General features: G+C 42.6%; 1 protein-coding gene across 1 annotated transcript in view; it reads right to left on the reverse strand.

Moving 5' to 3' along the window:
• The window catches only part of PLET1 (placenta expressed transcript 1), a 13502-nt gene extending 426 nt beyond the window's left edge, over positions 1-13076 (reverse strand). The window contains exons 1-4 of the mRNA XM_006833971.1: positions 12782-13076; positions 8104-8190; positions 7420-7624; positions 4899-4960 (exon numbers count right to left, since the gene is read on the reverse strand). Coding sequence (XP_006834034.1) covers positions 4899-4960; positions 7420-7624; positions 8104-8190; positions 12782-13076 — 649 coding nt within the window. The remainder of the gene's footprint in view (positions 1-4898; positions 4961-7419; positions 7625-8103; positions 8191-12781) is intronic.
• Positions 13077-22759: the final 9683 nt, after the last annotated feature.

The following is a 22759-nucleotide window of genomic DNA, read 5'->3' on the forward strand; positions in this document are numbered from 1 at the left end:
CAGATCGGCTGTGGTTGGTCTGGCTGTGGTCAGATCGGCTGTGGTTGGTCTGGCTGTGGTCAGATCGGCTGTGGTTGGTCTGGCTGTGGTCGGCCTGGTTGTTGTCCATTGAGTTGTTGTCTGGCTGGTCTCGGTGGTGGTCATTACTAAAAAAAAACAAAAAAAAAAAACCACAAAACAATGGTATCAGAATCTGTGTTGGGCAATGGGCAAGAATCAGAGAGATGAGGCTAATCTGATGAAACATGAAATACTGGAGTCAGATTTCATGAGAAACATGCAATAAACACTTATCAAGAACAAGTGTGTGTAGAGGAGGCATGATGCTAGGGGGCACGGAATGTCAAAGAATTAAAATAAGCAAGAAACCTTCTCTACCTTTGAGGTGTGTATAATCATACACATTGGCCTCTATGGAGGAACAATACCTGCTGAGTTTATATTACTGCTGAATTTGTTGTTGGGTAGATAGTTTGCCCTTAACATACTATCTGCATGTCCTTAATATTATCATTGAGGACACCTGGTGTGGCGCTGTAGAATCAGCATTGGACTGAGAACCACAAGGTTGGCGGTTCAAACCCACCAGTTGTTCCTTGGAAACCCTATATAGGGTCTCTATGAGTCGAAATCGATTCGATGGCAATTAACAACAACAATGTCCTTGCATATATGATCCTGAAAGGCACAGTTTTATTTTTCTTGGTAGTTTTAAGAATTGCATGTAAAGCTTGTAAGAACTGAAAGGTGCCATCCTGACTTCATAGGAAGAGGAAAGACACTCATCCAAATTTGGAATCTCTTTCTGTGGTGTCAGTATCACAGACCCTATTGCAGGCTCTGGTTCTTTTTACATGGGAGGATCTGACCAGGTACTGAGTCTCTGAGTTTGGCTTGCTTAGTTAGCAAAGAAAACCAGCTCTGTAGCCCTAGGAAATTGTCTGAACCTGGAAAACCTGAGATGGATAAGTTGTTGTTGTGTTGTTGAATCAATTCCAACTCATGGTGACCTTATGTGTGAAGAATAGAACTGTTTCATAATGTTTTTTAAGGCTGTAAATTCTTTGGAAGTAGATGGCCAGACTTGTCTTCCCAGGTGCCCCAGGGTGGGTTCTAACAAACACCCTTTTAGCCAGTAGTCAGTACTTAACTATTTGCACTCTAAAGAAGAAGCAAAGGCACTCTGGTGGTGCAGCGGTTAATGCTCAGCTGCTAACCAGTTGGTGGTTCAAACCCATCAACTGGTACATTGAAGGATGATGTGGCATCTGCTTTCATAAAGATTGCTGTTGTTAAGTGTCCTCAAGTTGAATCCAACTCTTAGTGAGTGACCTGTATGGTATTTCCAAGGTTGGTGAGTTTGAATTTGCTGACCTTGAGGTTAGCAGTCCAGTGCTTATCCTACAGTGCCACCACAGGACTCATAAAGATTACAGTTTTGGAAAGCCTTGGCCAATTCTGTCTTATATAGTCACTATCGAGTTAGAATTTACTCTATTAAACTGATATAAGAAAGAGGCAGAGGGCAAAGAAAACATCAGTGATTTACGCAGATTGGTGCATTTCTCCCCACCACCACCCCTCCACCTGCCTGGAGGGTGCCTTCCAGCTGTGCTATGCAGTCTTATCTCACTCAGCATTTTCCCAAAGCAAATGTTCCTGTGGCATCCTACTGAGCCAGAAAGTCTGAACACAACCACTTTTTTTTTTTTTTTAAATTGGATTTTATTAGTGTGGAATTTAGACATAAGAGGACTCTGAATATCGCAAGTGCTTAACTTGTTGGACTGTTAACTCAGAGGTTGGAGGTTCATGCCCACTCAGGGTCACCTCAGAAGAACCGTCTGGTGACCTACATCTGAAAAATCAAGTATTAGGAATCCTGTGGAGCACAGTTCTACTCTGACACGCATGGGGCCATCATAAATAGGAATCGACTCCATGTTAACTGGAGTTAGAGGGTTCTGATTAGAAACAAATTTTTTTTTCTTATAATTTATAGGAGTGTTCTTCTAAAAAAATGCTCTTGAGGGAAAAAACAACAACATTCTGGTCTTTTCACAGAGGAGAAAGCACCAAGGGAAACAATTAAGGTTTTATGTAATAGTATATCATATCATAGTATTTGCATTAGGCAAATCTGCTACACAAGACCTCTTTAAAGTGTTTAAGAGCAAAGATGTCACTTTGAGTACTAAGGGGTGCCTGACTAAAGCCGTGGTATATTCAACAACTTCATATGCATGTAAAAGTTGGACAGTGAATAAGGAAGACCGTAGAAGTGATGCATTTGAGTTATGGTGTTGGAGGAGAATATTAAAAATACCATGGACTGCTAGAGGAACAAACAAATCTATGTTGGAGGAAGTACAGCTAGAGTGCTCCTTAGAAGCCAGGATGGTGAAACTTAGTCTCTCATTCTTCACACATACTGTCTATCGGAGGGGTCGGTCTCTGGAGAAGGACATTATGCTGGGTAAAGTGGAGGGTCAGCAACAAAGAGCAAGAACCCCCCAATGATATGGATTGGCGAAGTGGCAGCAGCAATGGGCTGAAGCTTAACAAAAATGGAAAGGTAGGCCCAGGCCCAGGCAGTGTTTCATTTTGTTGTGCATAAGGTCTCTATGAGTTGGAACAGACTCAACGGCACCTAACAGCAACAACAACAATAACAGCATAATAATAATAATAATAATGTTAGGAATAACCACTTCAAAATTTGTTGAAAATAGAAATCCTTTTTGAGCACATTTAGCAATGCATGGCTAGGAGGAAAATGGGTGACATGTTAGATGTATATCAGTGTTTGGGTGCCTGGAGAAAACCTTTTATCTGGATACTAAGAATGACTAATGCTATTTGTTCTTGGTTGAAGCTTGGATTTAAAAAATTCGTTTACTATTTCTCTTTAACTGAAGGGAACAGTTAGTCTAAAGGCGTAATAGACCACATGACCTACACACAGCCTCTACTAGGCTGGGACTAGAACTTGATGGTGCCTACCTACTGCTACAAACTGCTCTGGAAGGGATCTTATTAGATGTTGCTGGACAATGTGGGAGAAAAATGTAAGACATAATTCAAAATCATAAAAAAGACCAGACTTACTGGTCTGATAGAGACTGGAAGCCCAGAAACTACGGCCCTTAGACACCCTTCAAACCTGAAATGGAACCCATCCCTGGGATCACCTTTCAGACAATCCATGGCTGGCTGTGTGCCGTGGAGTCAGTTCCGACTCATAGCGACCCTGTACAGGGTTTCCGAGGCTGTACATCTTTACGGGAGCAGAACGTCTCATCTTTCTCCCGCGGAACAGCTGGTAGTTTCGAACTGCTGACCTTGCAGTTCACAGCCCGAGTTGTAACCACTACGCTATAAAGTGAACAGTAATACCTGGGAGGTGTGAACGCCTCAGAATAATCAATCCTATAAGACCAAAAGGGCAACACTTGCTCCAAAACCAAGTTCCGAAGGCAGGAAGGAGAAAAGAAAGGCAAATGGAAACTGGTGAGCCCAGCGAGGAAGCAGAAGAATGCTATTACAATGAGGAAGATTGCAATTAATGTCACAAAACAAAATGTGTTTAAAATGTTGCATGGGAAATGAATTTGCTCTATAAACTTTTAACCTAAACCATAATAAAATGTTAAAAAAAAATTCTCTTCATTAGTTAAGTCCTAGTTTTGCTATTTACTTTCTGTGTAATGTTAGACAAGTGATCTATCTTTTCTGACCTTTAGTTTCTAGAATTTGTTTTAACTCCCAGGATGGAGGTAAGAGAAAGGAAAAAGGACAGAGAAGGGAGAAAGAAGAAGGCAAGGGCCCTCAGGATGGCTCTGGGTTGGGTACTAAAGACTGTGCAAGGTCAGTGGAAATTTTTGGTTGTGGTTGTGGCGAAAGGCTACTTTCAGAACTAATAACATCATTGGTATTTCTATGATATAAGCTCTTGTTTGTGCAACTTTCCTCCCCACTGCCACTAAAACCCTTTGATTAAAAGCTACTCTGCCCAGGAAGGCTTTCTGTAAGGGAGAATTCTTTGTGGACCTTGAGGAAGGAGCTGATGTTACAGTCAGTGTGACGTTGAATAGAAACAGTTCCTGTAGAGGAATGAGTTTGGCACCAGAGGTGAGGTGAAGGCCTAAGGGCCCTGGGAATTTGCAGAAATCTTAGAAAGGGCTTTTATTTACCAAATTTGGGGAGGACTAGGGTTATAGTGTTGAACTAATGTTATGTAGATCTCAAGGTGCTGGGAGATTTACAATGCTATCTAGGTGGAGGGACCCTGTACAGGGGTTCTGAGGCTGTAAATCTTTATGGGAGCAGAAAGCCTCATCTTTCTCCCGCGAAACAGCTGGTAGATTCTAACTGCTGAACTTGCGGTTCGTAGCCTGATTCGTAACCTAGGTATGCATGATTAAAACCAGAAACCCTGCTGCCTTTGAGCTGATTACAACTCATGACAAGCCCATGTGTTACAGAGTAGAACTGCTCCATAGGGGTTTCTTGGCTATCATCTTTGTGAAAGCAGCTCACCAGACTTTTCTTCCATGGTGCCACTGGGTGAGTTTTAACACCAATCTTTCCGTTGGTTGTTGTTGTTAAGTGCCGTGGAGTCGATTCTGACCCATAGTGACCCTGTTGAGGGTTTCCGAGGAGCTGCTGGTGAGCTTGAACCTTGCAGTTCAAACGGCTTTGCAGTCAGGTTCATTAACCACAGCGCCACACCAGGACTCTTTTCAGTTGGTAGATAGATGAGTGCAAACTGTGCCATCCAGAGAACTCCATGAGTGATTAGAAGTGTCTCCCACCCCCATTTTATAGTACCTGCAGAGTAATTTTTCAGACTGATGGAGTAACCTGCCAGACATACAAATGGGGTGGGGAGAACTTACCTCCTGTAGTCAGCCTCAGAGCAGAGTAAGTAGCGTTCTGATTGTTGTACACAGTGATGACTCTGTAGAGGACAGACAATGAGAGAGAGCATGGTGAGGGCCTGTCTGTGAGATGACCAAGTTCAGGCCAGATTTTTGTCAAGGGGGGGAACCGTCTCTGAGGATCCCAATCTCAAATCCTTTTACTATACAATTAGCAGATCATTAAATATTGATGTTTTCTATATTGTCTTGGGAGTCCTGGTGTAGTGCTGTAGGATAAGCATTGAACAGCTAGCAGTACGGTTGGAGGTTCAAACCCTTGAGCCGCTCCTTGGAAACCCTATACATGGTTGCTATGAATCAGACCTGACTTGATGACAACAACAAACACCATACTGTCTTGACTATAAGAGCCCCACACTCTTGTTCCATACTGCCTCTTCCATCCGCCACACCCACCAACTTCCTTATCTTGAAATCCTCAGGCAGGCACACACCTGTGATCTCTGTTCAAGCAGGCTCTCTGCCTACAATGCCTAATGCCCGTCCTTGTTACGTCTGCACGCAGACTCGAGTTCTGTAAAGTCTTCTCTCCCTGTTGTCATAACTCAGATCTTCATCGGAGAGCCACAACCCTTGACGGCGTTGATTTACTAAGGATCCGCTTTCTGTATCTGAGAGTCAACACATTGAAGACAAGCTCTGTTGGCAATTCTTTCTTATTATCCAGCCCCTATCACAACACCCAACACATAGTAGGTGCTTATCAATGTTTGTTAAATAACCTGTACGGCTTGTTCTTACTGTGTCAGAGTGTCCTTTATTACCCTGGTACCTATTCAGTCTACACATACTTAATGAAAGTATGTTGTTGCTGTTGTGAAGGGCCATCCAGTTGGTTCTGACTCATAGTGACCTTGCATAGGGTTTTCAAGGAGCGGCTGGTGGGTTTGAACCACCAACCTTGTGGACAGCAGTCAAATACTTTTCTTTGCAACACCATACCAGGACTCTACCTGTTGAGGGGACAGTGACTTTTCTGTGACACTTCCATTTCCTTGGAATGACAGGTTTTAAGCAAATAATCAACCAACAAATTAAATAATTAACCACACTTGTGATGTGTGCTCTGAGGAAGTGGTGGAAGTTATGTTAGTGTATACCAGAGAGCCCTGTCTTGGTCTGGGATTTCAGGGAATGCTTTCTTGAGGAAGCAATGTATAACCTCAGTGATTATTCTGTATTGTCCTTATCTCTCCCACCTGACTGTGAAGTCCTGTGGGCAGGGACCTCTTCACCCTCCTTCAGCTTCAGCTCAGTACCCAGCACAAGGGAGTGCCCTGCTCTGTGTGATGCTCCCTTCCTGGACCAGCCTTGCTGATGCTGGCCCTGTGTCTATACTGTATGCAAGGAGAATGGACAGTGCAAATCAGGTGGGGTCTGGAGACCACCTTGTCATTGTCAGCAGGAATGTGCTACTTCTCTTGCAGAGTGTCGCTGTTTGACTTTTCACCTGTTCTTGCTAGGAGTGTGAAGGCTTTAATGAGGTGAGGTGACAGAAGTGTGATTTTCCTCATTAGCCTTGGCTGGCTTCTAAGCTGATGCTGTCACAGAGAGACTGGATTGTAGCAGCTCCCGTTGGGTTCTACTCTTGCAAGTCACTCTGTGGACATAACAGTAACACCCTGCAAAGCCCACAGGGTATAGGCCCAGGGTATAGCAGGAGAGGGTGGAATGGCTTGATAACATCATCATCAAAGGTCGGTGACTGTTCAGACTCGTCAGACCTGTTCTTCTAGTATAAAACAGAACTCAGAACCACAAATACCTCCCAATATTTGTCTCCTAAAATAATCCTAAATTTTTGTTCCTAAAATAATCCTGACTAACAAATCCCTAGCCAGGCATGGTGTGATGCTGGATTGTTACTTGCAAGCTTGGCAGTTCAAACCCACCAGCCACTCCTCAGAAACCCTATACAAGTTTGTGAACTGACTCTAGGTGGCCTCACTTCAGAATCTATATGCATCCATTTGGTGTGACCTTAAAAAGCCAGTTTTATGACACAATCGTCACACTTTCTACTGCTGTTGTTGTTGTTAAATGTCATCAAGTTGGTTCTGACTCATAGTGACCCTGTATAGGGTTTCCAAGGAGGGGTTGGTAGGTTTGAACTACTGACCTTGGGGTTCAAACTAACCTTGCGGTCCAGTGCTTATCCTCCAGTGCCACACAAGGACATTTCTGCTAGACCTTTCCAAAATGCATCTATTTTTAAAAATGATTTTTCAGTTTGAGGACAGAGAATTTGAACCACGTGGGTTGAGCAGTTCATGCTATTTATGCGGATCACAACTGGAGTGTGTTTATAAACACCTATAGATAAACATTCTGACCAACAATGCTGAGGCAGAAAGTATGAATTTTTCATATTGCATCTGGTTTGTATTTTGAACCCTCCAAGATCAATTAAAAATTGCATAAACCCAATAAGCAATTTTAAAAGATCAAAGTAAACAACACATAGATAGGTTCTTACTGTATTGCAACTTCATTTAGGTCTGAGGAATTAGGAGATAGCCAGTTTGCCTCGAAGAATGTGTCGTTGAAGTTTTCTACATTATACAAGCCCTTACATTTGTGGACTTCTTGGCTTGTGCTTTGCCAGGTTCCTACTAAGTTAGAGAACTTGTCTATAGCTCGCAGGTACACATAGGTAGTATTGTATTGCACAGGAACGTTTACTAGAGGAAATGATAAAGAAAAAAAAAATCAGTCATCTATATATAGTGAGAAGAGGGATAAGGTTTGTTAAATCAAAATTCAACATGACAAGAGCAAGTTTCAAAATATTATGTCCATATTTGTTGTTGTTAAGTGCTGTTGGAATCACCAACCTTTCGGTTCAAACCGACCTTACAGTCCAGTGCATCATCCTGTAGTGCTACATCAGTACTCCACAGCATGGTCCTAATTTTATAAAAAAGATTGAAAAAGTCTAGAAAGAAATCTAAGAATATATTAACTGTGGTGAATTATCATTATCTTTTATTGTGGTAAATATACATGTGACAAAACAAAGCATTTCACACGTACAGCTCAGGGACATTATTTGTGCTTTATCATGTGTGGCTCTTACCCTTATCCCAAAATTTCCATCTCCCTTAACATTAGAACAGTGTCCACTAAACATGAACACCTTCTATCCCGTCCTCCTACCTACCCGCTAACTGTGGTAATTTCGTGGTCGTGGGATTACAGATGATTTTCAGTTTTTTCCCTAGTGCTTTTTTTGTGTTTTCCAAATTGTCTACAATACAAGGTAGACAAAAGATCTATGCTCTGGCTCTGGTTTTGTTACAAAATGGGGCTGTGATCCTGGGCATTCTGGAAACCTTTGTGATCCTGGTTCCTCACCTGCCAAATGAAGGTGTTAAACCTGCCCTGCCCTTCTCTCAGGGAAGGCTTGGGGGTGAATGGAATGACTGCCAGGAAAGGACCAGGTGTGCCCCTGCGGAGTGACATAAAGGAACATGATTGTAGAAAAAGCTCCCAGTCTCTTTGTTCTTGATAGAGTAGGAGGTCTCTGAGCCACAGTGTTTGTAATCTAGGTAATCCCTTCTTGTGGTTAAACGTCCAGGACCCTGTATATCTTTACGGGAGCAGAAAGCCTCATCTTTCTTCAGGGAGTGGTTGGTAGGTTCGAACAACTGCTTTACGGTTCGCAGTCTGGTGCTTATTCCTTATTTTCTCCGGTCAGGTTAGTTTTCTTCCATGACCTAGCCCAACATGAACCATGTGGGGACCTAACTGATACTTAACTGTACTAATGGTGAAAGAAACATAATTTCAGCATTCTAATGTGTCATGAAGGAACTCTGGTAGCGTAGTGGTTACGAATCGGGCTGCAAACTGCAAGGTCAGTAGTTCGAAACTACCAGGTGTTCCGTGGGAGAAAGATGAGGCTTTCTGCTCCTGTAAAGATTTACAGCCTCGGAAACCCTGTACAGGGTCGCTATGAGTCGGAACTGACTCCACAGCACATAACAACAACAATGTGTCATGGGGAGGGAATTTCAAGAGAGTATTTTAATCTGTTCATAAGAATGTTATTATGATTCAGAGCCGACTGGAAGGCAACTAACAAAACAACCATACATTTCTTCCTTTAAGAGATCTCTTCTGAGCAAATTCCTCCATGCTAGGGTGTTGTTTTCCAAGTTTGCCTCAGACATCTGAAATACCTTCAAAGCTCTTTTCTTCACAAAGTGAAGAAAAACTGATCATATAGCACAATTAGATCAAGACAATCCTGCATCTAAATCCCGGCTCTGACATTTAGGAGCAAGTCATTTCACCTCTGTGTCTCAGCATCCTTACTGTTTATTGTTTTCTCCATAATTATTTACTGACTGCCCACTGTGTGCCAGGTCAAATTCTAAGTCTGAAGATAATGACATTATCCTTTATAATGTGGAGATCTTTGAAAATGAAAATATAAAGATTTTAATATATGGTGGGCATTGGATCCATTGCGATTGCTATCAGTGTATTCTTCTTAGCGCATTGTATTATCTCTGCTTTTTGTCACTCAGGATCAGCTGACCCAGATTTCATTAGCCCACAGTGAGAACTTGTCCTAGATCTGTGGTTGATGACACATGACTGTATCCTCCAGAGAGTCAGCAAGTCTGCCAACTCCTTAACGGGCTCATTCGTGCCTCTGTTTTCCCTCTGGTTCAAATCCTCCTTCCTCCCTTCCTGAGCCATGTGGGCACTGGGATTATCAGGATTTCTCCTTTCAGGATGCCTTGAATATGCTGCTGCCTGGCCGGATTTCCTTTTCCAACCCCTCTTGCTGCAGGGTACATACTCTTCAAAGCTCCAAAGTGTTAATTTTTCTAAATATCTACATGTTTCTGCTTGTGTTCTGTTGACGATAGTACCTCGCATATGAGTTTCAAGGGTCCTGCTGTGGCACTGTGGGTTAATGCACTGGACTGCAAGGTCAGTTTGAACTGAAAGGTTGGCGGTTCAAACTCACCAGTCGCTCCTTGGAAGCAAGATCACTGTGGGTCAGAACCCACTCCACAGCACTTACAACAACACGTGAGTTTCATGACCCTTCATCACTTTGCCCTGCTCTGCTATTCACACCCCCACTCAGACAGCAGCCAGTCTTCCCCTCTGTACCGCAAACTCACGCATGCCCACCTGCTCCTGGTTCTTGTTCAGATCTGGCTCTCTGTCTGAAATCCTTCCTTTCTTCTCTTCACACAATCCATCCTCACTTAGTCCTCAATGCCTACATCAAGTCCTCATCTTCTGAACACTTCTACCCTCTTTTCTTCTTGATACTCAAACATTAACTTTTTTTTTTTTTCTTTTTCTAAGTCCATTTTGGCTGGAGTTGTATACTGTGGTTTCATCTGTGTCAGTATCCAGCCATCCCAGTGGTGAGCACATGAAGGTACCAAATAACTACTCACTGATTGATTTAAGAAGTCCTGGTTCTAACCTTAAAGCTACAGGTAAAGGAAAAAGACAGGTAAGCTACAGCCGTCTTGTGTGATGCCTACACAATAGTTTAATGTCAGTGTTAACACATTAAGGGGTTTTCCCACTGATATCAAGATGGAGCTCTAAGAAGACATTGCCTAAGAGGACATTGTCTCTTAAGATCTGCCAAGCCATTTAAACATGACTTACCAATGTTAACACACCCTAAAATGTAAGAAAAGAGAGAGAGAGAGAGAGAGAGAGAGACACTAAGATAAGAAAAGCAGTTGGCTGTGAGGGCACTGACTCATCTACCTCCAGGATGCCTGTTAAGTCCTGCGATGATGCTCTACCAGGAACCCCTGGAACCTGGTCTGTCATACCAGCTGTGGAACCTGCACTGCACATCTCTGAGGGCATAGGATTTGGAGCCTCCCTTTAGATCATTCTCACACAGAGCCCAGTTTATCCTAGGCTCTAGCACCGTTCTGCTCCTGCTGAGATAAAAGACGTGAAGTTTGGGGAAGGGTATGGCACATAGGAGGCATTCAGGGAGCCTCAGTTCCTTTCCTCCTTGTCTTCCCACTTCCATTCTGCTCCCCTAAGGCCTGGAGAATGGCTGTGGTTTCCCTTTCATCCCAGAGTGTTCCCTGTTCCTTCTCAAGGGTCTTATAGCTCTTCTTTCTCCTGTCTTCCTACTTCTAGAAGACTTCCAGATCTCATGTCTCTCGCTCCACAGCATCTTCAAAAAACAGGTGCGATTTTCCTTTCCATTCCAACACCTCATGACCTGCATCTTCTATCAGGGGCCTGTCATCTCTTTCTCAGGAGTCCTTCTGACCACCCCTCCCCACCAGCTCCTTCTTCATTCACCAGGCCACACATGTGCCCACCTGGTCCTGCCCTGGTAGGACAAGATCTGTTGCCTGAGTAAGTGGGAAATATTTAGCTCCCCAACAACCAAAGCATTCAATGATAGTTCCCCTGAGAAAAATTAATGAGCAACAACCAGGAGGAATGTATGAAGACTTCCCATAGTGGTTCACCAGGTGAAGCCTGAAGCATTAGAACAAGGAGGTAGATAGCACTCTGGTTGTCTGCAGGATTTGGTTGGCGTTCTGAGAGAGGTAGAGTAACAGTAGATAGGAAGACAGGCTCTGAAGTTGACCGCCTGGCTGGACAAAGCTGGACAAATTCTGACTGTGTTACTTACGTTAAAAATTAGCTGTGTAACTTATTATCTTTGTGCCTTTGGGTAAAAAAAAAAAAAAAAAATTCCCTGTTCCTTACTTTTTCATCAGTAAAATTGGGAAAATAATAGTATTTTCTCCTAAAATACCTAGCTGATCGTAAGAAGTGTCAGCTCTCATTACTATTCTTGAGAAGCATATCATGTAGCAGTTAAGGGTGCCATTTCTGGTGATAGAATACTTGCATTCATATCCTGGCTCCACCATTATAGTAGCTCTGTGATCTGTGAAAGTCAGTTAGCACCTCTGCCTCAGTTTTCTCCTCTATAAAATGGGAGTGATAATAATGTCTACCCAACAGGTTGCTATGAGGAGGAAATGCATTAATACTTGTAAAGCACCATATGAAATATTGTTATTGCTATTATTATGAAACTAATCAGGAAGCACATTCCTTGACTAAGAGATTCTGCTAATCCCCCTCCAAAATATTTATAAACTATTACTAGACACCTCCAGGAAAAGCAGTGGATTAGGAATGTAAAGACCTGGATTCCAAGTGGTGAAACCTTGACCCAATCATTTACCTTCTTTGAGTTTCAGGCTCCTCACCTATAAGGAAATAAACAACCTGTCTAGCTCACTAGTTGCTCACCACAGAATGAATATAAAAGTGCCTCCTGTGGTTAAGCAGTATACAATCACCCATGGCAGTCATAATTTCATCACATGGATGGGGAAAAGGCTAGTTAATGTGATGCAATTACCATTACGCTAAATCATAATAACAGTGCCCAATGTATTTAAGCCCGAACTTGCTCCAGGTGTTCTTTTGTGGAGGTTCTGTTAACCTGGAGACTGGAATTTAATGGCTCCAGTGGCTCAGGTTTGCACAGGGAACATGCAGACATACTTCCATCCAAACACACTCTCGCATGCTTGAATACTTTCTCTCCCTCACCCGCCCCACTACTTTCTATTAAGCTCGAAAGCAGAGATGGAGGGCTATGCTCTAAAATTCCAGTTGAAACTCTCTTCACATAATAAAAAACAGGAGTCCTAGTGTGGTGCTGTAGGATAAGCACTGGACCGCAAGGTTGATACTGCATGGCAGGCGGTTCAAACTCACCAGCTGCTCCTTGGAGACCCTATACAGGGTCATCATGAGTCAGAATCCCAACAACAACAACAGAGCGAATCGCTTCTACTTACCTTTGTAGTGTGTGTTGCTCTCATAGGATTTTGGGCTGACTGTGATCGCTGGGTCATTGATGGTGTAGAACTCATAGAAGACCACACAGCTATTGTCATAGGTACTTGCAGAAATGGCAGAAGAAACCAGCAGTGCCAGGCACAGAAATAGCCTCCGTGGCAGTAGCGTGGAACTGAGAACCTTCATGGTGTTGATCTGTTTGGAAAACTCCTGCACCTGGAACTGGGAAGACTGACAACTCACACTCTTATTTATATCCTTTAGGGCTGGAACCTTTTGGATGAGGTCACACATACAAATCTTCCTCCTACCCTTCCCTAAAAGGAATGGTTTTTGGAATTTGGCCCCAGATTTCACCAGGAATGAATTTCTTGTACCTGCCACCAGTATATTCCAGTTGTGATCAAGAACAAGGATACCCTGATTATGGTTTTATGTGGCATCTTGTTCATGTCTTACTTGAAGAAATCCATGGAGAAGTAAATACAGGCAAAGTGAAATGCAGAACCGGGTGATCTTCACATACCTGATCCATTTTGAAGTATCTTTATTCCCCCTGTGGGAAGGAATGTAGGCAACCGTGTCCACCCCTCTTTAATCTAACGTTTCTATAATCCTCAGTTCTTTTTTTTTTTTTTTTAAATGATCTCATTGCCATGGTTCCAATCCCCTCCATGCATCATCAACCAAAGGGTATATCCTAGAGATCCGCCCCCTACCCTTCCCCCCCCCCCCCCTCAGTTTTCGGCCCACAGTCCCTTTCCCTCTCTGGATCCAAAGTCCCCTGCCGCTTATCCTCAGTTCTTTTTGTGACTAGTTTAGAACCAAAAAAAAAGACAGATTCTGTATTTCTATTTATTCATTTGGTGAGAAACAAATTTTAGTCCACCTTGTTGTTTGTACTCTCCCCCCACCCCCTTTTAGCCATAGCCCAAGGAAACTACTAAAGAGAGAGAATAAGTTTGTTTTCATATTTTTTCTCTTCTTTTTATGATTTACCCACTGAAAGGAAAAACAAGGAAAGATGTATTTTCTGTTATGTGAATAGAAAGGAAATAAAAAATTTAGAATTGAATCCAAGTGATAAGTGCCTAATATACAGAAGGTATACAGAACCCTTTGTGGTGGTGGTGGTGTGCTGTGGAGTTGGTTCTGACTCATATTGACCCTATATAGGGTTTCCGAGGCTGTAAATCTTTATGGGAGCAGAAAGCCTCATCCTTCTCCCGCAGAACAGCTGGTAGTTCTGAATCGTGAACTATTGACCTTGAGATAGCAGCCCAACTTGTAGTGGCTGATTTTTCAGAAGTAGATTGTGAGGTGTTTCTTCTTAGGTGCCTGTAGGTGGACCAGAAACTCCAACCTTTTGATTAGCAACTGAGTTTATTAACTGTTTGTACCACCCAGGGATTCCTCACCTCCACCAGGAGGACTATAATAAAAAAGCATGGATAACAAATGTTGGCAAAAATATGAGAAATTGGGACCCTCATGAATTCCTGCTGGCAATATAAAATGGCACAGCCACTTTAAAGTATACTCATCATGAAACAATCATTCAAGATCAAAATGGCAACATTTATCTAAGGGCAACATTGAGAAGCGATGGGAAAGAAGTAGGAAGCACAGGGAGGAAGTGGGATAACTGTTGTTGCATGGAGGGGGTTGCAGTCATTGAGATGAAACAAAGTGTGTGATTTGTTAAATGTAAAACTGACAAACCTTCACTCAGTTTACAACAATAATAAGTTAAATACACTTAAAGATGGTCCACTGAAGTCCTGGTGTAGCACTATAGACTAAGCACTGGACTGCTAACTGAAAGGTGGACGGTTCAAACTCAACAGCCACTCCTCAGAAACTTTATCCAGGGTCCTATGAGTCAGAATTGATTGGACAGCACTTAACTACAAGGAACAACAAATATGATCTACTAGTTTCACTCATGCAAGAGAATTAAAAGATTGTGTTCACACAAACACATGTACACAAGTGTTTATAGGAGTATTCTTCATAATAGCTAAGGAGTGGAAACAAACCAAATCTCCATTTGAATGAACAAATGAATCAATGGATACACAAAATGTGACATATTTGTATAATGGAACTTATTTAGACATACAAAAGAAATTTAATACTGGACCTAGAAAACATGATGCACTATGATCACTGAAGATTCATATCCCATTGCAGATTTTGAAATGTTTTGTATAATTGTGACAAAAAAGGAAGGATTGATGGCGTACAAGATGCAGCTGGAAAAGTGTGTCTCAGGAGGACAGTACAAGGACCCCTTTCTTATTAAGGGAGTTTGGACCTTTAAAAGCTTCTCTTTCCCACATTAGAATCCTTAGTCTTCCCAAAGATGGGAGTGGATGGCATTCACTTTTAGGCAGAAATAATTGAGGGCCGTCAGTTACCTGGTCGGAGTGTGGGCTGGAGGAAATGAAATGAGCCAAGTGTGAAGTCATGACTCAGTGATTCCCATTCCAAACAGAAGACGAATAAGGGAGGTGCCATCAGCAGGCAGAGAGGGAGGTTTGGACACCCTCCCAGCCCAGGTTCTATCAGGAGGAGTAGTAAGTTGGCCAGAGACAAGTGCATTGCAGGGTCCCCAAGAGAGGTTAGCAAACCCAGGTCAGTTATATTGGAAAGGAGTAGCTTGTAGTTTCTCATCAGCCACCACCTGCCTGTCAGTTTACTGGCTTATAGTGGCTTACTTGTAAAGGACTTGTAATGCTGGAAATAATAGCACTGGTATTTCACAAACCAGCAAGGTTATCCATGTGGAAGCTTCCAGAGTAAGACAGACTAGGAAGAAAGGTCTACTGATCTACTTCCATAATTACCCACTGAAAACCCCATGGATCATAGAAGTTGTCTGAGACTTCAGCTTGCTTGGATGAGTCATCAAGAGGGATACTGTAGAGGGACATCATGTTTGATGGAGGGCCAGCAAAGGCAAAGACCACCCTTAATGAGATGAATGGTTACAGTGAGTGCAACAACACTCTGTTGTGAAAGGTGGTGCAGGACTGGGCAATATATCATTCTGGAGTTTAGGTGTGGCGCTGTAGGATAAGCACCAGACCTTAAGGCTGGCTTGAACCTCAAGGTCAGTGGTTCAAACTCACCAGCCGCTCCTCAGAAATCCTATAAGGGTTGCTATGACAAGACAGCACTCAACAACAATAACACAAGTGGGAGAGGATTTGACAGCATCACTTCGAAATTTCTTTGAAGGTCTTCACATTGTTTTGAAAAATTCAACTACATTGTCTCTACTTTTTAGCTGGAGAGCTCAAAAGTGAAAATATATGGGACAATTTAGTATGTGGGGCATGCACAGGAACACCCAAGATGAACTATATATAGATTACTGCATGCCTTTCCAAGGACAAAGGGCAGGAGACATGCTGCTCGGAGGAATTTTCTTACAAGCAATTCTTTAAAAGTGTATTTGTTTTAAAATACTCTATACTGGGTCGGAACCGACTCAATGGCACTTCACAACAACAACAAATACTGTTGACATCCTCATATAGTTTATAGAAATATACACAAGATTTAATTCAGGATACAGGAAAATTAAGAGTAGAAATATAACATACTAAGAAGGTTGTGTTGTTAAATGCCTTTGAGTTGTTTCTGACTCATTGCAACCCTATAGGGTTTCCAAGGCTTTTTAAATCTTTGTGGGAGCAGAAAGCCTCATCTTTCTCCAGTGGAGCAGTTGGTAGGCTCGAACTGCAAACCTTGTGGTTCGCAGTCCAATACTTATTGTATGGCGGCTCATTATTTAACGTATGTTTCCCAAGTATCTGTTCATTTTTGGCACTGTTTTTAGGTACTGGGAGCACAAGACAGAGTAAGTTCTCACTTAGATGGAGTTTATGATGTGCTGACATAATGTACATTTCCAAGGGGTGGACTTATTATTTACAGACAGGCTAATGAAACCCAGTACTAAATCTAGTCCCATACTTTTTTTAGTATCATAAGAATAGTCTAGTCACAGGAACGCCCTTTAAATAGTTTCCCTCAAAAACCATTGCTTTTGAATCAGTTTTGACTCATGGACAGAATAAAATTGCCCCATAGAGTTTCTAAGACTGTAATCTTTAAGGAAGCTACTCCCAAGGAGTAGCTGGTGCGTTAGCCCAGCACTTAACCCCTATGCCATGGTACTAACTTCTACCATTAATCCTAAAATGTTATCTTTCCTCTTGCAGAGACTCAAAACTATATAGTAGCATTTACATATCCATATCATTACTGTGTTGCATTGTAGGATAAGCATTGGACCGCAAAGTCAGTTAGAACCGAAAGGTTGGCAGTTCAAAGCCACCAGCCACTCCTTGAAAACATTATGCAGGGTCATTATGAATCAGAATTGATTCAATGACACTTAACAACATCACTAAGCTCTATAGTATCTTATCTTCCCCATAAACAAGACTAATGGCAGTATGTACAAATAAATGGGCTCTGTTTCCAGGTTTGGGTACAAATGCAGTTCTGTCACTTACATTGTTTGTATTGCTATATTAATTTTAGAATTATTTGTAGCCATGTTTCCTCAAAATTTGAGAAACACTAACTTAAGAAATAGCCTACATTTTATAGTCATTACTTCAAAGATAAGTTTTTTTTACATGCAAAAAATTGAATATAAAAGATATTTTGAAATTGAAATTAAAATTCAAACATAAAATTGGTAAATTCTTAGAATTCTAAGAATACAATAGACATCAGCTGGCTGACTGTAGGTTGTCAAGTCAGTTCCCACACACAGCAACTCTGTATAGGGTTTCCTATACAGAGGCTATGGTATTTTCAATAGCTTCATATGCATATAAAAGTGGGTAAATGAATAAGGAAAACCATAGAAGAATTGATGCATTTGAGTTATGGTGTTGAAGAATATTGAAAGTACCATGGACTGCCAGAAGAACAAACCAATCTATGTTGAAAAAAGTACAGCCAGAATGCTCCTTAGAGGCTAGGTTGGTGAAACTTTGTCTCTCATACTTTGGACATGTTATCAGGAGGGACTAGTTCCTGGGTAAGGACATCTTGTCTGGTAAAATGGAGGGTCAGCAAAAAAAAAAAGGAAGACTCCAAAGAGATGGACTGGTACAGTAAAGCAGCAATCAATTCAAGCGTAACAATTGTTGGGATGGCACAGGGTCAGGCAGTGTTTGGTTGTGTTGTACATAGGGTCCCTATGAGTTGAAACTGACTTGACAGCACCTAACAACCACTACCACCACCACCACCTGGGAAAGTTTGTTCTCTAATGGAGAACCAGAATAGTTCTCAAAATAGCTACCAAAAGGGAAAAACCTTAGTCCATACAATGAGAAGGAAGATGGCTCTTTCTGAATGGGTGGTTAAGAGCAGGGTATCTCAGATGTGTGGTTTTCCCCACTGCCTCTCCATTTGCTAGCCAGCAAATAACTCTATTTCCTCATCCATAAAATGGGATTTATGGCAGTTCCCACATCATAGGGTTGTCTGAACTTTTAGTGTTACATGTGAAGCATGGTGTCTGAACTAGAGACAGCATTCAATTCTGGTTTGTTTTCTGTGCTGTTATCATTGTTGGCAAGATTCCATTGAGGTGGTGCCTGAGAGCTGTCCCACACCTCCTCCTGAGGGGAATTCCAAAATTCCCAAGTTCCTCTCCCTCCTTGAGCAATGGAAGGTGAGTCAGGACTGGATGAACATCACCTGCATTGTAGGTCCCCACGTGTTTGGTTGATAATGAGCCCTCTATTATAGCTGGAAGGAACTCTGGTAGCATAGTGGTTTATAAGCTAAGCTGCTAGCCTCAAGGTCAGCAGTTTGAATCTGCCACCTATTCTGTGGGAGAAGATGAGGTTTACTGCTCCTGTAAAGATTTACAGCCTCAGAAAACCTATTCAGGATCACTATGAGTCAGAACTGACTCTACGGCACATAACCACCACCACCATTTAAAGCTGGAGTGGAGAGGAGCTGGCCTTGGTTGGCTAAAGAGACATGGAAAAGTAAAGGTTCTTATCTCAGTGTGTAGAGCAGAACAGGGTGAGGAGCAGGTGCCTCAATGTCTCCATTGAAAAACACAGTTCAAGTTGAGGCTGTTCTAAGGTTCCGGTCTCCTGTTCCAGACAGGAACAAAGTTCCCTAGTTTATAGAACACTTTGGGGGAGGTGTGATGTAAGTAGGGCTGGCTCCCAGAGATTCAGGTGCACTGGATACCTGCCAGATGATCTGCTAATGAAGGCATTCTTGTTCTTCAGCTTGGTTTGGCATGGAGTTTACCAGAGAAGGGGACCATAGTTTTTCCTTTGTTATCTACACCCTTGGTGCCTTCTCCTGTGATTTGTAAACACAAGGTGGTGTTTTTAGTTTTCTTTCACTGGAATGATTCCAACCTGTTGTCCTTGTGTTTTCTGGTCTAGAGAAAATCATCTTCCAGCCTAGAAGTTTCAGAGGAAGGTGTGCAGAGCAGGACTATGTTCTAGTGCACAAAACGGTGGGAACTTTAGCTACATCTAACAGCTACACCTCACCACACACACTTGTGTCTCAGAACGCTAACTTCACTCTGTGGTTCCTGGGACTGACTTTTCTTTGGTTTATCTAATGCCCCTGCCTTTTGACTCAATCTGTTGGCTGCCTTTTATGTTTCAGGTTATAGGACAAGGCTGCCGCAGGGTGGGTATGAGAAGAATAAGGACCTCTTAGCAGAGGAGGCTGGAGGGACATGGCAGCTCTTCTTCACACGGGTCAATACTTATTTCCATTCTGATGGATCTGGGAGATTCCATGTCTTGATCTGTACAAGGAACTTCTTGGAGGCTTGTGCCTAAGAGAGTTAGTGTCTACTTGTTCAGAAAGTAGAGGCTGAGTAAGCGTAGGGTCCAGAAGGTGGTTGAGAAGCAAAGTCATCGGTATTTATGGGGGTCTTGGTTGCCTTGGAGTCCCTAGGTGGTGCCAAATAGTTAATGTGCTGGGCTGCTAACCCAAAGGTGCAAGATTTGAGTTTACCCAGAGGCTCCTCAGAAGAAAGTCCTGGTGATCTACTTCCAAAACACCAGCCATTGACAACCCACAGTTCTACTCTGACATATAGTGTCTCACTCATGGAATCACCATGAGTTAGAATTGACTTGATGGCAACTGATTTGGCTGTATGGTTACCTCAGGCCCAGCATCTAGGTTTAGATGATGAACAACTCCAGCCTAGTACTGCTCAATAGTTTTCCAGATTAGAGTTCTGCTTGGAGCCCACACTATCCAGGGCCTCAAGTTCAAGCACTTCTTCCCTCCAGAATCTTGCCCGCCTTTATTTTCCAAGATTCTTCCCACACACAGTCAGCTCCTGACGTGCTATTGTCATCTCCACATTGTGCTGAACAGAGAGACCTTAGAGTCAGACTTGTTTCCAGTTGCTGTTTTCCCTGCTATCTGTTCTCATTCTTTTGATCTGTGTAATACCTGTCTCAGACTTCTGATGTGAGAAGGAATTCAAGAATTAATTTTGGAACACCTAATATATGTCAGGGGATTCCTGGTATGGTGCTGTAGGATCAACACTGGACTGTGAAACCACAAGGTTAGCAGTTCAAACATACCAGCTGCTCCTTGGAAACCCTATCTAGGTTTGCAATGAGTCGGAACCGACTCAACAGCACTTAACAACAACACTATTATGTCAGGAGTCCAGTGTGGCACTGTAAGATAATCACTGGACCACAAGATTTGATTGAACTTCAAGGTCGGAAGCCCTATGCAGGATCACTGAGTCAGAACTGACTCAACGGCACTTAACAACAACAACAGCAATATATACCAGGAGTCCCTGAGTGGTACAAATTGTTGGCTAACCGAAAGACTGACAGAATGTACCCAGAGGTGCCACACTAAAGAAAGGCCCAATGATCTACTTCTGAAAAAACAGCCATGGAAACCCTGTGGAGCAGGTTCTGCTCTGACACATGGGATCACCAGGAGTCAATAAGCCTTGGTTTAAATATCTGTCAGACTCTGCGCTAACCATGGAAGAGGGGACCCAAAAGACTTTACTGTTGGAAGGTAGAGCCATAAACAGACACTTTTTAAAATGAGCACATGCCAAGATAAAGGTAAGCGTAGAATGCTTTAGGAGTACAAAGAAAGGGAGAGAATACTTTTTAGAGTTAATGGTGTATTAGCTGTTTGGAAAGGTGGGTAGGAGATAACAAGGAGAAGCTAGAGGTTTGGGTTGGATATACCTGGAAGAGGAAATTATGGAATGTGAAACTATTTGTGGGATGGGAATTACTAAAAGGTAGTGCTCAAGGCAAGGGGTGTCAGGGACTGATGCTGGAGGGGGAATAGGCATCAAGTCATGGGAGGCCTTGTGGGTCTTGTCAAGACTTCTGAACTCTGTACTATAAGCCATTACAGCCTTTTAAAGGAGGAGAGCGATCTAACCAGATCTGGGTTTAGATAAGTCACCTGAGTGATTATGCAAGGAATGCATGTGAGAGACAAAAATCTGGAATCAGGAGTACAATTAAGCTGTTGCAACAGTTGAAAGGACTGATGATGAGTTATCAGCAAAGAGTCAGCAGAGGAAGGGCTAATGGGGTGGGGAAGCAGAGATTTAAAACATCAGGCAATGAAACAGCCAGATATTAGAAGCAGACTACTGGGGAGAGGGTGGAAATAAGGATGACTCTGGTTCTGACTTGACTGGATGGTACCCATCACTAAGACAGGTATCATAGAAGGAGCAGGTTTGGGGCAAGAGTGGCGATGATAAGTTTGGTTGAGGACATGTCTAGTTTGAGGTGACTATGGGATGTTCAGCATGCAGTTGGTTATATGAATCTGATGTTCAGGAAGGAAACCCAGGCTAGGGGTATGTTGTTGTTAAGTGTCGTCAAGTCGGTCTCAACTTATATTAACACTGTATAGGGTTTCCATGGAGTGGCTGTTCAGCTTGAACTGCTGGCCTTGTGATTCAAACCGACCTTGTAGTCCAGTGCCTTAACCCACAGCACCATTATACCTTTGAAATTTATTAGAACCTAGGTGGCAGCAGAAACTTCAATAGTGGAGATATTCCCCAGGAATAGCCCATTGTGTGGGATGAGAAAGCAGTAGGTTAGTGCAGGTTGTCAGGGAATCCTGATGACTCAATGGAGTCCAAGGAAGAGATCCATACTGACACAGACAGTAACATTACAATCACAAGGGAGTTGGCAGTTTTAAGAAAGAGACGTGAGCAGTAGGGTCCAATGCAACAGTAAGAAATGCATAGGAAATTATCCATTGAGTTTGATAGTGTGAAGGTTTTGACTGATGAGTGGTACATATGGAACTGGAGACTTCAGTGGATTGGATTGGGAAGGGAGGTGAGTTAAGTGGGGAGAATAAATTTGGATTTTGGGAAATCTGTCCTGTGTGGAAGGTAAGGAGGCTCAAGGTAAAGGGAAGTTATTGTGTGCTTGTTAACTTTTAAATCTTGTAAAGCTTGAACATATTTGTAGGCCAAGAGGCAGGAAACACATGAGGACAGATTAGATGATAAGAATGAAAACCGATGACGACTGGCCCCAAGGGTGGGGAACATAGGTGGAAGGACTGGGCTGGGACAGGAGGAATGACCCTCATCCTGGGACTCTGCAGAGAAGAAATTAGGGCAGTGCAGAGATCGATAAGGGTGTAGGTGGGGACTGGAAAGTTAGGGTTGTTGTTTTTATGTGCCATGGAGTTGGTTCCGACTCATAGTGACCCTGTATAGGGTTTCCGAGGCTATAAATCTTTATGGGAGCACAAAGCCTCATTTTTCTCTCACAGAACAAACAGCTGGTAGTTTCAAACAGCCAACCCTGAGGTTAGCAGCCCGAATCATAACTACTACACTACCAGAGCTCCTTGGAAAGTTAAGGTAGTTCTCATTTTATGACCTCAGTTTTCTCATGAAAATAAGAAGGTACATG

The sequence above is a fragment of the Chrysochloris asiatica genome, unplaced genomic scaffold, assembly GCF_000296735.1.
Source record: "Chrysochloris asiatica unplaced genomic scaffold, ChrAsi1.0 scaffold00008, whole genome shotgun sequence".
NCBI classification, from domain to species: Eukaryota; Metazoa; Chordata; class Mammalia; order Afrosoricida; family Chrysochloridae; genus Chrysochloris; species Chrysochloris asiatica.